Source organism: Drosophila kikkawai, chromosome 3R (assembly GCF_030179895.1).
Source record: "Drosophila kikkawai strain 14028-0561.14 chromosome 3R, DkikHiC1v2, whole genome shotgun sequence".
Lineage (NCBI taxonomy): Eukaryota > Metazoa > Arthropoda > Insecta > Diptera > Drosophilidae > Drosophila > Drosophila kikkawai.
The window spans coordinates 21,728,199-21,745,975 of NC_091731.1; the positions used below are offsets into that span (position 1 = coordinate 21,728,199).

The 17,777-nt window shown below is 39.5% G+C and overlaps 1 protein-coding gene across 9 annotated transcripts in view; it reads right to left on the reverse strand.

Moving 5' to 3' along the window:
- Positions 1–17,777, reverse strand: part of CASK (peripheral plasma membrane protein CASK) — a 45,869-nt gene that overhangs the window by 3,895 nt on the left and 24,197 nt on the right. For 4 of the 9 annotated variants that reach the window (XM_070286569.1, XM_070286570.1, XM_041775247.2 and 1 more), the window contains 9 exons: positions 5,380–5,565; positions 5,136–5,300; positions 4,936–5,004; positions 3,850–3,879; positions 2,449–2,547; positions 2,244–2,382; positions 1,638–1,691; positions 549–668; positions 350–472 (listed from right to left, as the gene is read on the reverse strand). In XM_070286569.1, coding sequence (XP_070142670.1) covers positions 350–472; positions 549–668; positions 1,638–1,691; positions 2,244–2,382; positions 2,449–2,547; positions 3,850–3,879; positions 4,936–5,004; positions 5,136–5,300; positions 5,380–5,565 — 985 coding nt within the window. The remainder of the gene's footprint in view (positions 1–349; positions 473–548; positions 669–1,637; positions 1,692–2,243; positions 2,383–2,448; positions 2,548–3,849; positions 3,880–4,935; positions 5,005–5,135; positions 5,301–5,379; positions 5,566–17,777) is intronic. The other 5 variants (XM_017165116.3, XM_017165118.3, XM_017165117.3 and 2 more) reach the window with 3 other exon arrangements.

Here is a 17,777-nt window from a genome sequence, read left to right on the forward strand (position 1 = left end):
ATCCTCTAAAAACTTCCAAGAAACCAGGTTAGTCATAAATTTTGAAGCTATAATTCGCTGTCAATGGTTGATAAATCAATTGAGGAATTTAAAAGGGAAAGCTGACAGTATAAAGTGCCACGTTTATAAGTTAAAAATGTATTTTCTAAAAGAAAATAATGGCTTATTCTCATATTTTGCAGAATATTTATGATGATTCAAGTTTTATGGGAAACAAAATGGATATAACGATTTATGCATCATTAAACCAAGTAATTGAGTGATGATTTTTCGTTTTAAAGAGCCAAAAATATCTTCTAAATATACTTAAGCAAATATTCTAACGATTTTATTTAGTTTTGAAACTTACGAGGAATGGGATAGGCGTACTTGTCGGGATACTTTGATATCAAGGTGTTCTTGATGTGCCGCCTGCCCACCCCATGAGCACCCAATAGCACCAATGTCTTTCTCTGGAAGTTTGGATCACCAACTGCAAAAGAAAGAAAGTATACAAACGAATTGTAAACATAAACAAGCTTCACGTCCTGGCTGGCTGGTGAACCCACCTGGCACCTTGACAACCTCCTCGTACGTGACCACATCGAGCGTGTCGAAGATGGCGTTATGCTTGGCCAGGTATTTGTCCCGGCATTGCTTCTTCTTGCGCCCGAAGATGGAGCAGTTAACTGTTGGTTATAATGTAAGGCCAAATATTATTAAATTGTTTCATTTGGAGAGGCAGATTAGATATGTAGTAGAGCTGAGTAGGTTAAGAGCCGCATGCTTATAGAGCAGACACAAACATGCTGTAGAGCAGGCATTAGAGATAAAATCGAGCACAAAGCAAGCACGATTCTGCTTATTGGATGAGTTTATGATAAATCCTTTTAGATGATTGATACAACAATGGTCCTGAATAAATAAATTTCCTTTTGGCTCCGGATTCCTGCCTGTCCTAGGCCTTCAAATAAATTGAATATGCGGTGTGTTCTTTAAGCCAGCCTAACGTGCAAAGGTGTAAAGGGTGTGTGTTTCTGTGTTTGTGAGTATTTTCTGGGAGCTAACTAAGTCTCTCAAAGAGTGAGTTTTGGGGTTTATAAGCGGGGTTTAATACTGGGGGTACTGTAAGGTACAACTAAAGGAAATAAGTAATAAGATGCGTGACTACCGACTCTTTCTTTTAAATAAAATTTATTTAGAGGCTCAATCTAGCTTAAGAATTTGTTTTGCCGTTACACATCTTATTATTATATTGTCTTTGGTACAACTTTGTCTGAGGTGCATCTACAACTTCGTGGCGTATGGCGTACGTGATCATGAGAGGTGGTTCTACTCGTTTCCTTGGGGGGCTGAGTGGTGTTGGTTCATTGGTGGTGCCGTCTACGAAAAGCTACAACTTTGGAACTTGGGTGGGTGTCAGGGTTTGGATATGGATAAGGGGTTAAGGGATATGGAACTGAATTCTTTATACAACTTTATGCTATCGATAGAAATTCTGCTGTTTAGTGTGGCATTGTTTGTGGCATAACAGGAACTCAAGAAGAAACGTTTAAAAGACGAGTCTTGGCAGGTCTCCTTGTGGAGATTCCTTTGGATTTTGTGGTGTAGAGTGGTGTGTGTTGGTGGGTTTTTTTGTTTGGTTATATGGTAACTACCTGCTGATCCATCACACCCATCTGCGTGAGCGGAACATCCAGCACCCGGTTCTCCTGCATTATATATTATCATACATACACAGTTTATAGCGATTTCTTGGTTTCGGTTATTGGTTATTGGTTTTCGAGATGCGAGAATCATGGTTAGCAACTAAGTTATAAGAGATTTGTACAGGTGTGCGAGAGGGGGGAAATTGGAGGTTGAGTCTTGGTTTGTTTAGCTTGAAATTTGGCAGCGTTTTGGTGGCTTTCACTTTTCCCTTCTTGTTTTTTTTTTTATTGGGTTAATTTGAAAAGGTATTCCTTTGACTACTTTTTGGGGCATGCAACTCTCTGGGTGTTGAGTGTACAGATGTGGGTGTCATTGGGTGTTGTGTGTGTTGTGGGTGTTTAAAAGAGACGTAGAGAGAGAGCAGATAGAGAGTGGGCGCGCTTTCCCCTATTTTCTTTCGAGTAACTACGAGTTCGTCATACACTTCCAATATAAGTACAATTATTCATATAGCATACGATTGGTTTGATTATATCGAGCATCCAATTACACATAGAGAACACGGATAGGTTTTGCTTCGAGACGCCTGCCAATGCCTCTACCCCGGTACTCACCCTGCTCCTGCTTGGTCTTGTCTACCGTCTGGCAGGCAATCCGCCACTCCTGCAGCTCCGGCGACGGTATCAGTCCCGCCGAACCGCCCACCGTGTCCAGTCGCGCCTGCCACCAGTGATGGTCATCCTTGCTAATTATCTGCGCGGGTAACAAATATAATTAATTATACGATTCCTATCGCCATCGGTTGTACTCTCTGCATACCTGCAGTATGTCGCCCACTTGGAACGATATGCCCGCCTGGGCGCAGGGTATAAGCTCATCATCCAGCGGATTATAATCGAATTGTGCGCGCACGAAAATCTGCGGAAAAAGAAGAGCAGGAAAAAATAGTAGAAACTCTGTTGAAATCTGCAAATAGTTTTGCTTGTCGGTCGATGATTTGGTTTTCCTTTTCCGTATTCATTTACTATCTTTTTTTTTGTATTTTGTATTTCTGCGCTATTTTCTGCTGAGACTGCAACTGAGTGGCGGCAGCCTCAGCAAAATGGGTTTCGGCTTACCGAATTATATGCGAAACTCATTTGCATGTCAAAAGCAGATACAGAAAACAACAAATTCTGTTACAGCCAGCAACTGTGGCAAGCAGATGAGGTTAAAAATTAGATACTCTAAGAGATTTATATGCTATTAGCAGGGATTTAAGGCAGTTTAATTAATATTTAAGGATATATATTATATTATATTTGATTTAAGGCATTTAAAGGGTTTACAAGAAGAGATTTCTTGGGGCTTAGCTGCTTTTTATGAGAAAAGCTTGTTTTTTTAGGAATTAAATTTAAAAAGTGAAAGATTTTAATATTTTAAAATGTTGTTTGTAAATTTAATAAGAAGAAATGTCTATTCCTGAGCTGCTTTTTATAAGAAAGCATTAAAGCAAAAGCATTAAAAGAAAAGCAACATTATAGTATGGAATTTTAAAAGGGCAATCATAGAGGTTTTAATACTTTAAAATGTAAAATTGTATTTTTATTTATTTATATTTAATTATTTCTTGTAAAATATTAAATCTACTTTAATTTTGGTATATTTCAGAGCACTGTTAACCATTTATGTAACATTTAATTAAACTTTTCTAACAGCTTTTACCACAAACATACTTTGTACGCCTGCATCACACTTGATTGTAATGGAAATTGTTTATTAAATTACAACTTTTAGACAAATTAAGAGACTACAACTAATCCGTTTCATTGTCTCTCTTTTTTGCCAAACAAAAAAATAAATGCTCAAATATATAAAGTGCAAATATTAATTCAGAAAACGTTTGTTGAGGTTTTAGCTTTTTGTGTAAATTAGGATTTGGCCATGTGTTGCAAACTTTGGCTCATAATTGTAGCAAGCTCGCATCCTGTGCCTGCCACATCGCTGCTGCTGGTAACTGATGAACATAAATTAGACAAATTTACGGCTCCTGTGCGGGCTGTGAGCTATGAGCTATGAGCTGTGCCTTTTGACTGCTCTGACGGTTAATGAATATGCACATCTACTGCCTGTTGTTGGGTGAGTTCGAGTAAAAGTAATTTCGAGCCAGGATGTGTGTGGTGTGTGGTGTGCGGTGTGTGTGCGTGATTACGTGTCTATTGTTAGGGGGGATATACTTACAAGCACTGGAGCGGGTCTGATCCTGAAAAGCTGCATGGTGGCATGAGTGGAAGGAAGAGAGAGGACGCAACGGAAGGAAGGAACAGATTGAGAGAGAGAGAGTGTGTGGAGTTATGTTAATGCACTGCGAAATAATTGCATAATGGATTATAGCTACAACTGCAGGATGCCTCTTCCCTCAGATACATATGAGCCTGCCCATAAATATTACATGTCTGCCAACACAAACCCATTTCTTTCCGACCAAATATAATGTGCACAATGCACTCGTCTGACTGAGCTGAAAGCCGCTTTCGTTGGTGCCTCATTGTTTTGATTTTGATATGGAAATTGGGGGAGGAGCCCCCCTCCCCCTTATGGCCCTATAATTAATCCTCATTGATATTTTGATTTCGCCAAAATTGACAAACAAAGCGGGCGCATTCCAATTCATTGAACTTAATGACATAATACCAAAGGTAAGGTGCGTTTGGGAGGTTTCAGGAGAGCAATTTAGATAGGGATTAGAGGGGCTTAAGTGTTGTCTATGTGAGGGATAATATATATTTGGAATCATTATGCACGACAGGAGATTTAATTAGCAATTAGGGATATTATTATTTTTATAGAGAAGAATATATCATATACTTTTTTGTAAAGAAACTGTCTCTAAGTTCTAGTTAAGCTATCTTTTCTTAAGGCAACCCCATCTAGTTTTGACCATAGAAGCATATTCTATATTTTATTATAAGGAAACAGTCTTAAGTATACATATGTATGGCTGTAACAGCATTTTTCTGCCTTTCTCTCACTTAAATATACAACAACCCAATCTCAATTTCCTTTCTTCAACAAATATTCCTAATAAACCCAAAACCTAACATATTTCTGGGCTCTCAACTTGGCTTACAAATTAGTGGCCATTAATTCCAGCAGAACAGTAATTGAATGGACTGCATAACTCATATGAAATGGGCAGGACAAGGCCATGGTTAGTATATTATTTTCTGTGTGATAAGTAGGGTGATTAGTCAGCCTTAAAGCAATCTATATACACACACAAACTAAGCCTAAAATGTAACTCAAGTTAAACTGGGATAAACTTACCTCGCAGGGGGGCGGAGCGCTGCGGTACGAAGGAACTATCTTGAAGGTAACAGAACCGCGTGCCTCGCGCTGCAACAAAAGGGATTAACGCAGGACACATTCAATTAGCAAAGGTGAACAAAGTCAGGGGGAGGTTTGGAGGTATAGAAGGGTATAGGATTTGGGATTGGTATTGAGGCCAGATTGATTGGCGGACTCACCAGCATTCGTTGCAATTGGCCAACCGACTGATGCTGCACCGGCTGGCCGTTGATCTCCCGTATCTCGTCGCCCACGTGCAGCGTGGCCTGGCGGTGAATCATACCGCCGTGCATAATCCTGGCCACAATGCAGCGTCCGTCCTCGGTCATCTTCAGCGTGATGCCCTGCAAAAGGGAGATTAGAGAAGGATGGGGTTTAGGCTGGTTGCTCTTAGGGCTGTTTTTCCCCATGCCAGCAACTTACCATGGGCTCGTCCGTGTTCTTTTGGAACTGCACCAATCGCACCCGGGTCACATGCTGCAGCTCACCGCCCTCGACATTGTCCAGCTCATCGCCGTTGAGGTACGGCACCATGGGGGGCGGGGTGACGCGCAGCGCCTCCTCCCCATAGACATCCCGGGCCACCACATCGTGGCTATGGAGCAGAGCCTAAAAGAAAAAAAACACAAATATGAATTACTTTTAAAATATCAAAAACAGAAGTGGTTAAAAAGTATAAACATAAAATATAATTCCAGCAATATTCCCCATTATTTATTTGATCATAAAAGTAGAAAAGCTCAACCCGTTTAGAATTGGTTTCTGCATTAAGCGGAAGTGAAATGTGTTGAAAGGGAAATAATTTTGATTTAAACACATGCTAGGCTTAGGCTAAGGGCTAGCCTAAATTATGGCCAGCAATTAAGCTGGCCGTTATGAGCTTGGACCTGGATCGGGACCAAAATGTGGTGGCCTGGGCTCGTTTGGCCGGGAAATTAAATTTCCGATTTGCCACGCCTGCCACATACATCATAAGCCGCCCGAAAAACGAGCCGACCGCAGGGCACAACTTGTTTACATTAACTGTGCGACATTTGTTGCTCCTGCCAAAAGGAAGCGGCATCACAACGACAAAAAAAAAAAGAAAAGAAAAACACACACAAACGAGCTGGATAAAAAACACATGGCTTGTTGGAGTGTGGAGAATGGAACGCCCATTTCCGAAAAGCCGTTAAAAGCGGCGACAGCCACAAACGAGGGCACGCACATGACCCCGTGACCCCATGGATAACCAGGGATAACCCAGCCACGACAAAAATCTCAACAATTTATGGGCGGCAGCCCGACTTTATACAATTTCGGTTTTAATAAATTATGTTTAATAACACTTTGAATATGTTGCGAAATTAATTTTTCCTGCCCTTGCCCTTTTTCCTCGAGCAATATCCTGGCGTAGGAATGCCGGTCGAAGGAAGGAGTGAGCGCTGCCAGGGTCCTCAGGCTGAAGCTGATGCTGATGCCAAGGCATTGGGCTAGGCCATAAAAAAGGATTTTACTGCGATGGCATGCCGTGACACTTGTGCCACTCACACGCACACACACACACACAGCCAGGATATACAGAGGCCAAATGCAGGATATACATGCTTACACTGATCAAAACAATATCAAGATGGCATATGTATGTATATGAATGCTGTAAAAGTCTTTTAAATATCTTAAAGGAGAGATCTCAATTTTAGATTGTTTTTTTTTTTTTTCAAGAGAAGGCCATTAAAAGGTTCATTTTAAAATATATTGACTCTTTGAGGTTTAAGGTATTGATTTTTAAAGGTAAACAAATGTTTTAAGAAACCTTTGCTTTAAGTTATGATATTTAAAACATTAGGTCTTTCGCTTGAATCGACAACGTTTTGGAGAATTAAGAATATTGGGAATTTTCAAATACAAAAAACTCTTTTTTCTATGTAAATTAAAACTGAAACCAAAGTATATTTCCAAATATTTCTAGAACTACATTAAACCCGTAAAAAATTTTAAGACTTTCAAAAAACCCCTAAAGTTAATGGCCTGCAATCTTGATCCGAGTGTACATTTACATATAGGTTAAGTACAGCTAACGCACCGCCAGCACTTTGGCTCAACACCTTTCTCCTCTCCACTTCTTCACCCTCAACTCCTGGTGAAACTACCCCATTGAGTTCATCCCCAAGCTCCTGGCACCGACTCATCCCCAATCCTTGGCCACAGCAGCAGCAGCAGCAGCCACAGCCACTGGCCCCATAAAAAACGCAATTTTCAACGCTGATGATTACTCAATGCCACAAATACGGGCACGTAGCACACTCCCACACTCACACACACACACAGCTACATCCCACACCTATACTCCTACACCCCTAGATCCAAACACACACACCCACACGCACAGGCACAGCAGCACGTTCCATTTCCGCCACAGACATTGCTGCTGACATCGACCGCAGAACAGAACTGAGCAGCAGCCAGCTCTCATTTCGCTCTCGCTGGCAGGCACAGCATTTCGCATTGCTCTCCGCAATTTTCCGCTTTTCCAGCGGGCTGCAACTACTATTCCGAGAGCTTTCCTTGCACACTCCACTCCACGGCATTCGGCACTCACCACTTTTGAGTGAATATCCGCAATGGCGTGTGCATAAATATTTCATAATACTTTCGAGGCATAACGTCGAGAGCAGAGCTGGTTATGAGGATGGGAGATGGGGGGAATCTCCCAACTCAGTTAGCTGTGTAAACAGGAATATGAGAATGATTGGGTGGATTGTGGACAGGGGGAACGAACGTTACCAGTTTGAGTTCTCCCAGTTCCGGAGTTCTCGGGGATTGACAGGTGGTAATCGAGTTTGGGGCTTATCGGGGAAACATCAATTCAATAATTTTTCGACGTGTTTGAATCGAGGGGGGGGGGGGGGGGGCGAATCATTTTCGGGTATAGGAGGATAGGATATCACATTTAGTGCGCCTTGATTTGCGATTGCTATTGCGATTGGGAAATGGAAATACCAACGTGGAGCATCCTTGAGGATGGTCTTTTGATCCCGCTGTAAACATGGTAACCGATTTCATTCAATTTCGAGCCGTATCGAATGGGCAAGAAGAAAGGTAAACCTATACAATGGGCTTCTGTCTGTTTTAGAAAAAAAAGCGATAGCGGAAATCTTTGAAGAAATAAGAGAAAAGCACGCTTCAGGTATGAGAAAGTAAATAAAGAGAAAGTAATAAAAGAGTTTTTAATTTAAAAGCATTTTTACACAAATAAAGAAAGAAAAATCTATGAGAAATGTGGTTCTTATTAACCTAAACCTTAAAGTTAAAGTGATTTTTTTGATTTTAAGGTTTAGGAAAACCTTTTTTTTTATAACTTTGACAAGTTTTTAGTATAGATTTTTAACCTTAAAGTTAAAGAGGCTTTCTTTAGTTTACCAGCTTTAAAAAATTTTCAATATTTGTTTAGGCCCTTTAACTTACAGCCTGTGCTTTGCTTAAACATTTTCAAGGAATTAAGCCCTGTTTTCTCATCAATAATTCATCAAAGGACAACTGAGAAATCTGTAAATGTTTCCCTTAAACTCCAAAGAACTAATTTCATATGCTAATACCAAAATATTTTACTTTTCCAAGCCAGGAAATATAAATACCAAGAGCTTTTAGTCCAAATGAGTGACCCCTTTAATGGCCACTTCTGTGGGCCTGCTGCAAATCCTATTCCGTACTTGTCTGTCTGCAATTTATTATTGTATTTGGCCATTTCAGCGGAAGTTTGCAATCCAATTACACACAAAAACTTCCAACTACGCGTTAATGCGAGTTCGAAACACCAGCCCTCGCCCACAGTCACGCCCTGGCATCAGCAGCCGCAGCAGAATTTGACTAAATAAATGGATAATACAATTTCCTCGAGCCGAGCGAGAAACGAAATTAACTATGTACATCGAATAAAATTTGCTGAACTTGGCAACTATTCAAATGCGGCAGATGGGGGGCGGCTAAGATTTTTCCGGGGAAAAACCAAGCAGCAAAAAGGGACTCACGCCTGGTTACCAAGTGAACGATAAACAACGTAATCTGATTTCACTTAAAGCCCGTCGTTGTCGCCGTTACCGCCTCCAGGGCCACGCCCACTGACCACCAAATTGAGAGGGGCGAGGGCGGGAGGTCCATATTTAACACCAAGTTGTTGGACCAATAAAACGGTAAATTTAATAAGCGCTTGACAGGCGCAAAGTTGAGCAGTTAAGTTTAATGCCTCATTAGGCGCTCCGTTTCTGTGACATTGATAGCCAACGTGGCAAACTTTGGGCTTTAGCTTTGGTCCCAGCTTTGGCTTTGGCCCACACACACCCCCACACTAACCACATAGCACATCGTTCCCCTCTAGAGGCAGAGGGGGGGAGCATCTGCCTCTGATTTCCATGATTAATACTTAAGTGCTTGTTAAAGTTTTGCCCCGTGGCCAGAGTTTCCCTCAGCCCGGCTTATATGCAGATCTGCCCGTTTGTTTGCCGAGGTCCTGTCCTAAACAATCAGTATAACCCCATCTCTTCCCCGGCTTGTATCCGAGCCCCGAGCTCTATTTGTTTGCTGCTGAGGCAGCAGCCACATCAGAGTTGTACTGCTCCGGAAGCTGGACAGGGAAAACAGCATCGAGCAAAACACTCGGAGAAAATTCCCCTAAAAGAAAACCTTAGCTTTTATACTCTCTTTTGAAATCTTGAAAGCCCCGAAAGCTTTGCTTTTAAATAATTCAAGGTGGCAAAAAAAAAGTTAGCCATAAAGTTTGCACAAATCTTTGACAGGAAACAAAAGTTTGCCAAGAAAATCTGAAACTTAACAGCAAAGGTAAGGGTAAGTAGTAAATATAGAAGCAAGTTTTAAAAAACTAAAAATGGAATTGACTTGCAGTTAAATGCAGTTCTTGAGTTCAGGAATTAATAAGTGAGAATTTGAAGGGAAAAATGTAGTTTACTTCAAGATTAAAATTGAAAGCTAACAAGAAAAGGGCATTAGGTATATTTTTGAAAGTAAAAGAAAGTCTAAAACTTTAGTTAAAGAATTTATCTAAAATATTAAATTGTAGAGATAAACCCTTAAATATTAAATTCAAAAAAATATTCCCATTAACTTAAACCTTTTTCTGTGTTTTTTTTAATATAAAATCCCTTGAATAGTATAGAGTTTTTTTTTTTAGCTTTTTCCAAGCCAAGTGTCCATGCTGAGTCAGGTCCATTGTTGGCCCGGGAGTCTGTCCATCCCGTAGCTGGTCATTTTTCCAGCTTTATGCTAAGCCACTAACCTCCAACCACCAAAGGGGCAGGTCATTCTCCATCCCCTTCTCCTGCCCCACACCATGGCGTCCATCCAATATCCCGCCACCAGACCGCACGAACGTTATTTGTTGGTTTTAATAATTACACAGCATGGCCAAAACGAGGACGAGAATGGGTATAGGCATGGAACTATATCAGGTTCCTTCACCATGCCCACTCCCGCTCTTTTTTCGGACTGGTGTAGGTAAAAGGCGGCGCTACAGGATTTTCCTCTCCTTAATATTCCGGGCCACACGTCAATTACACACGTACACAAATGCGCGCGCGACTGCGAATGGCTTCCGTATCCATTTCAGTGGGCAAAAACCAGAGAGGCACAGACACACCGCCCTCGCACCGTTGACAGCTGAATCATCTGGATTAATGCCGAATTTTAATTAGTACAACGGCAGTCGCCCAAGTCTCAGTCCCCGACAGCGCCAGCTCCTCGTTCTGTCTCCTCCCTCGCTCATTTGTTAATCCCACTTTGCGGCGGGCTCTGCCAGGATGGATAGTGCCCACATTTGGCACCTTATCAGGTTTGGAGCAGCGCACGATAGTCGTGCGGGGCAGGGATTAAGTGCACCCCGTATGAGAGAGCCGACCGCAAAATGAATCTTCTCCGGCTTAATTAATCCCTGCTCAGTGTCAACTCTTCAGTTTAAAAACAAAAGAAGAGCTCGACTGGGAGACACCTTGTTTTGAACTGTAAAAGTAAAATTGAAATTGTAATAAAAATTATTAATTTGTCGCAAGAAAATACTTCCTAATTGAATTAAAATATAAAATCCCATACAATTTCAATTTGTTTCTCTAAAAAAAAAAAGGAAAGACTTCCAGATGAGCGAAAAATTGGTTTGTTTTATATGTCAGTTTATTTAACATTCAGTTCAAAATAATATCAATTGAAAAATAAAGCCATCCAAAGCCTGATGGCAATTGCCGATTGATTGTAAAACAATATATAAAAGGTTTTAGTTGTTGCAAAAGCAAAAATACAACGAATAAAACTAAAATAATAAAAAAAAATCTATTGAAAATTGATATTTGATTTTAAAACGAACTTTGAACAGGAAACAGAAACAAATGTAGAACAGGAATAAAGAAAATAAAATATAAACATGACCATGACAATTGATGTTTGATTTGGAAATGAAAATAAAAATCAAGAGAAAATGTTGCAATTCTAAAATGAAATTGATAACTAAAATAAATGCCAAGAGATTTTATACAAACTAAAGTAAAGATTTTAAGGTAAAATTTAAACAAAGAATATATAGTTTATAATTGGACTAACTATAATTGGGCCTACTTTCCACTAGACTCTCAAAGATAATAAATAAAGTGGGTTCTGTTTCCCTCTCTACACACACACATGATACACCCTTGAACTTCAAGGGTGCTCTGGGCCCAACACAAAAGCTGTTTAAAGTTTGAGGTGTGTGTGATGTGTGTATGTGAGTGTGCAGCAGGCGCCTGTCAAGCTGTCAGGTCTGGCTCAGGGCTCACGGCTCACATCTCACATCTCAGGGATCCAGGTTGGAGCTCCCAGAGCTCGCAGTATCCCGAGCCTGTCGCGAGCTCGGTGATAAGCTTTCCCCCGCCAAGTTTTCCTGAGTTTTCCATCTCCCCCACTCCGCCTCCTACTATCCCCGGAGTAAGACCAGGAAACTTTAGCAGTCGAGTTGCTATCGGGACTTATCACTTGGACGAACTTATTGTTGCGGTCCGTCCGTCTTCACTTCCACATACCCATATCCGGTTGGGTTGCCACTCTTCCACTCACCACTCTCCACTTTTCACTCTCCAATCTCCACTTGCTTCATGTTGCTGGGCTGGCAACCACCGAGACACAGTCTTACAGTTAACATTGGTCTCCAATACACAACATTCACCGTATGACTATGTCGGGGTAATTGAGCGGCATCCTTTATTCCTGCGACAGCGGCGGCGGCGGCGGCGACGGCGGCTAACACTTCCTGCCTATTAGTTGGCATTATTACTGACACACAGTGTCCCCCCAAGCGCCGCCCTGATGCATGACGATGATGAGCTTGGGGGACAGAGAACGGGGCCAGGACGTCGATGGATGCTATTGATTGACAGTTGGGCTCCAGGTAATAGTTGCCAGTCGGGCTCCCTTATCAGCTGAACAATGGCTGGGATCTGTGGATCCGATGCTGCCTTTCCCCGTTCATCATTCAATTTACCACGAAAAAAAAATATGCCCCCCTTCGGTTCCATCCATATTGATATTTTCACAACAAAAGGACCTCGATTTTTGGTTTTCGGTTTCGGTGTTGCCATCGCTTTTTGGTGTCGTGTTTTGGTTTGGTTTTTCGAGCCACAAATTTCCGGTGTGTGCGTGCACATTATGCATTTATCGCTGCCATCTATCAGCGTGGCGCAAAAAATAAAAAATATATATATGAAAATGTAAAAGGGGCGAAAAAATAACTCTTTCACGTGGGCGAAACATATTGTCATCGCTTCCACCTTGCCACCTTTCAATTTTCCCCCCAATCTGTCTCTCTTCATCATTTTTCCGGGAATCACACTCCCTCCCCCCAGAAACATTTCAAAAAAAGAAATATGCTTTTGGAATTTTAAAGATAGGTGGGTTCTCTCTCCTCTGTTTTTTTTTTTTTCTGAATATGCAACATATGGCGGGTGAAAACCCATTCAGTTTGCACAGTTTTCCCCATTTTCTTCCACAATCTGCGTATGGCGTTTTTTGTTTAATTTTCCGGAAAGGCTTTTTCATAAATATAAATCTTTATGTAAATGGTATTGAATTGAAAAATTGCAGGGTAACGATGAAAGGGTCAGTGTGTTTTTAACGATTTTACGATTTTATCTAGGAAGGTTAATGGTATTTGTTGGGTTTTTTCTTTACAATAATATTGACCAAAGTCTTTAGTGGGTTTAAGGGTTGTTGTATGCAGGAGAGGCATTTTTTGATATTTTTAAAATGGAATAATTTATAGGGATTAAGGCTGTACGTTTTTTAGCTACAAAAAAGAGGTTTTATACTAGAGAAGGCGTAGAAATTGATAAATCGATACTGTATCGATAATTGGCGATGAATTTCGATATTTCAACGTTGTCATTAATCAACATTCTGTTTAAGGGGGGATATACATGTAAACCAAAATTTTTTTGGCAAATTTTTTTTTTATTTAAAAAATAGTTTATTACTTAAAGAATATACTGTGTAAGTTTCATTATCGAATTCCAACTCTAAGTGCCTCAAATCAAGTATGCACGCAAGGTTCACAAGTGTTAACGTGGGCGCATCAAAAACTTTAAACGTCTTTTTCTCAGCTTCTAATTTTTGCATTTCTACCTATGCTATGGACACGATTCACAAAAAACTATGTAACACATCGGAGTGAATCAAAAATTATTATGATCAGCATGAAATTATCTTCTATTTGAACCTACATGGTTGTTATAAAACTGAGTATTACTATTTTTTAAGAGGGTGGGAAGTGAAAACTGATCACCTGAAAATGGCATTTTTTCCTTCAAATCAAAATTAATTTTTTTTGTCTCGATTTCTTTTTGGTTTTTTAGGTTCAAATAGAAGATAAAGGTGTAATGAATACAAAAAAATTTAGTTTACGGATTTCGGACAGGAATTACGAGCTCTATCGTGTCCATAGCACGGCAACTCAAAGCTCGAGGCGCTACGGCATATGTTCCATAAGTCCGCCTTTTTATAAAATATTATTTATAACTAATTTTTTTTATCATCTCTGATTCTACTTTTAACTATATCCAAAGTTTCACGACGATTGCTTGACTATTTCTTATAAAAAAAAAATTCACGAAAAATGGCCAAATTTTGACCGCTTACATGTATATCCCCCCTTAATAAATCGAAATAATATAATGAAAAAATATGCATGAATTAAATATAATTTTTTTGATAATAAAATAGTTTTAAGATTGACTGCATTATTTATCGATATTTAGGATTTTGATTTATCGAAGATTACGATAATTTCACGACGATATTAACCTAGATATTTTTTATATATTTAAAATTTAAAAATGTACCATTATTTAAATATTATATTGAACTTCGAACGGCCGTCATTTCAGCAAAAGGTTAGTTATTTGATTCTTTAAATTAAATTTGAAAAGAAAACTCGCTGTTAAAAGCATGGAGAAAGTATATATTCTAAGCTGTGCTTTGTTTTAAGTAAATCCCCTGAAATGTCATTAAATTTTAATTGTACCAAGCTTTGCAGAGCGAAAAAGCAAATAAGACACCTTCAAGGCAATTGTCCTTGGACTCAAAACAGCTGCCATGAGAGTGTTGGCTGCAGGACAACAACTTCAAGGTAAGGAAAACGGACAATGCATTTTGTTGTTCTGTGTGAAATGTGATATTGTGCTGATTTTAAACATCTCCGTTTAGTTATCCAATTCAGGAAGTACATTTATGTGAGTGTGTGCCATTTCTCACTCGCCTTTCTCGGCTTCTTGTGTGACTAATGACGCCGTTAGGTAGGCAACACTTTCTTTGCACGCATTCCAGGGTGTGACACTCACACACACACACTCACACTCACACACCCCTGCACATATCTGCATATGTAAATGTAATTTTATAGCCCTTCGTTGTCTCCTCTCGCTTTTATTTAGCTGCCTTCTTTGCTGAGCTGTTCTTTGTGTAAAGAACACACATTATTATTTTTGCACACTCGACACATTGTCTATGTGTTTGTGTGTGTGTGTGTGGGCTGCTGAGTTTATATATCATGTGCGGTACTTATGCCTGTGCGTGTGTGTTCGGCATGTAAAATTTGTTTATTCAATTTCAACTAGGCAAACAACGCCGCAACGGCTGCAGCGGCGCACAAAGGGCGATAACTCACTTTCGTAACAAGTAAACTAATTATTTCTTCACTTTTTTTTTCATATTTTCTTCTTGTTTTGGCCAGGGTTTTCCTTTTTTATTTTACAGCACTTGGTATTCGTTCGAGTACAAAGGGTATATTGTATTCTCAAAAATGGCTTATGTGGCGGAGAGAACGGTGTCCTGTGACAAGCCTTGTCCTTTAATTCGTTTAAAGCCTTATTTTTTAGGAAACTATGGAAGCTAAAGACTTTAAATCTGAGACATAGACTATGGAATATGATCTCTAATAATTACCTGTTAATTTTATATAGAATATATAGTATTATATTATATATTATAGTATATTTATAATCAAGTATACACAACAATTGTTCAAATTCAATTTCAACAAGAAATGCTTATGGCTAGATCGACTAGTCTGTTGATGGTGATCAATCAAATTAAAATGAAAATTGACTAAAATTATTTGACCTGCAAGAGTATACAAATATTTCAAGATATATAAATTCTTAATGGGTATACTTTAGTCTAAATATCTCCAAGAATAACCTTACTTTCTCGCTTTTGTTTTGTTTTTTCTCAAGCTGTTAAGGGTGAAAAAAAGAAAGGGGGAATGATGATGGAGGATGTCATGTGGGGTGTGGGGATTGTTAAATTGCAAAATAATGTACACACTTGCTGCTTGTAATCGCCGTTGTTGTTCTTACAGGCTCTAACTGCTTGTTCAGGCCATTGTGCTTGTTCATCATCATCACCAAGCCATTATTATCATCATCATGATTACACACACGCACGCATGCAGGCACACACATATAAAGTCTGGGGTGGACCACCGCCATATGCCAAAGTTAGACAATTTAACTCTCATTACATTCCAAGGACTTTGGCTTTGGCTGGCAATTATCATATTCAAACAAGAGAGAATTTTCGTAGGATTTTTAAATTGCTTTCAAAGTTTTTTTTTCTGAGAAATTGCGCATACAACACGTGATTTTCTTTAATCAAAAACAGGCATAAAATGGCTTTTTCAACCTCTTTTGTTGACTTTTAAGTCTTTTTAAATTGATTATAAATTTGTTTAGACATGAATAAAAATATATTTTTAAATTTAGAGGAAGAAAAACTAGTCATTCCTGATTTAATTTAGTTTCCCTTTTATTTATATTAAATAGGTATCTCTTCAAGGCTTTAAGTTTCAAGCTTTCCTCACAAGTTCCACTCTAATCTACCCACACAGTGGCGCAATTAACGCATTCACAAATGAAGAGTGTCAAGGCTTCCGTCCGTCATTCAGTCAGTCAGTCAGTTGGTCTCTTGGTCCCTCCCTCACTTTGCCAGTTAGGCAGTTTTTCGCCATTTCTTTTCCATTTCCTTGCCCTATTCTTCTGTCTCTTTTTTGGCGCTGTCCCCCCGAAAAAAAGCGCTCCTCCAAGTCAAGTCCTTCCATCAAGATAAAAGTTTTCTTTTTTTTATGCCTGCCAGAGGGAATGCTGAATGTATGACAACACTTTCGTGAATGTGTGTGCGTGTGTGTGATGCGTGTGGCATGTGGCATGTGCCACACCATGCCATGATGGCCACCATCAGGCAGGTGTAAGTTAGTTAGTCTCCCTGTCGCCTTGTCCGGGAAATTACAAATTCTCTCGTGCATTGTGGCGCCAAACTTGAGGTACTTAGCCAGCTAATGTTCGAGCTGAGAGAAATTTTTGGAATCATTTGTCGGATACTTTAGATAAAACACAAACATAATGTTTTGCGGGCACACCTCCAGGGAGATAATCAAAGGAAATGTCTTTCAGAATCACCTGAGGGCCTTTTCACGGGTAATGCGACAGATGAATCAATAGATATGGAAGAGTCGTGCAATTTTTGATATTCTAGAAGAAGATAATGATAAAACCTTAAGATATAATTTTTAATTATATACTGATGTTTTTCAGGAAATTTAGAAAGATGTTGTAATAGAATATTTCATAAATAAAACCTTTTAAGGAAGATTTTCAACACCAAAACCTCAAAATTATTTTTTATAATAAAAATTTGTTTATTAAAAAATAAAGCTACACTTTACGCCTGCCGGGACCTGTCAATCTTATAAACCATTATCTTTTTCTCCCAAAAAATACCTTTTCATTTGCCTAAAAGTTTCCTGGAATAAAAGTTTAAACGCTGCTTTTGAGCCTCATTTACCTTTGATTGGTTGTCAGGACAATGTCAAGTCAACTACCCATATTAAAAGTGCGTAAAATTATCAAAAGATTCTTTTTTAGTCCCCACCACCCACACTCGTGGCAAACTTTTCCCAAGTCGCTGTCTTTAAGAAATGCTAACTTTGGTCCAAACTTCATTACCGACAAAATTTAATGTAGTGAAGACTTCTTTTTTGTGTAGTTCCAAAGAGAATGGAAAATATGTATTCCTTTTGAAACAAAAAAAAGTTGACATCATTGGCTGGCTGAAAGAAGACTCAATTTGGGGGCGGCGTTTGGTGGTGACCACACCTTTTGCCAGTTGTCCTTGGCGGATCATTCTTCAGAACGGCCCCCATAACGAGCCTATTTGCCATGCCTCATACTCTCACAAAACAGCCCTTGGAAATGCAAAAAAAGAATGAAGGAAAAACCCCGCCGTCCCCACGCTTGTGTAATATTTATGTAAATTTCGGC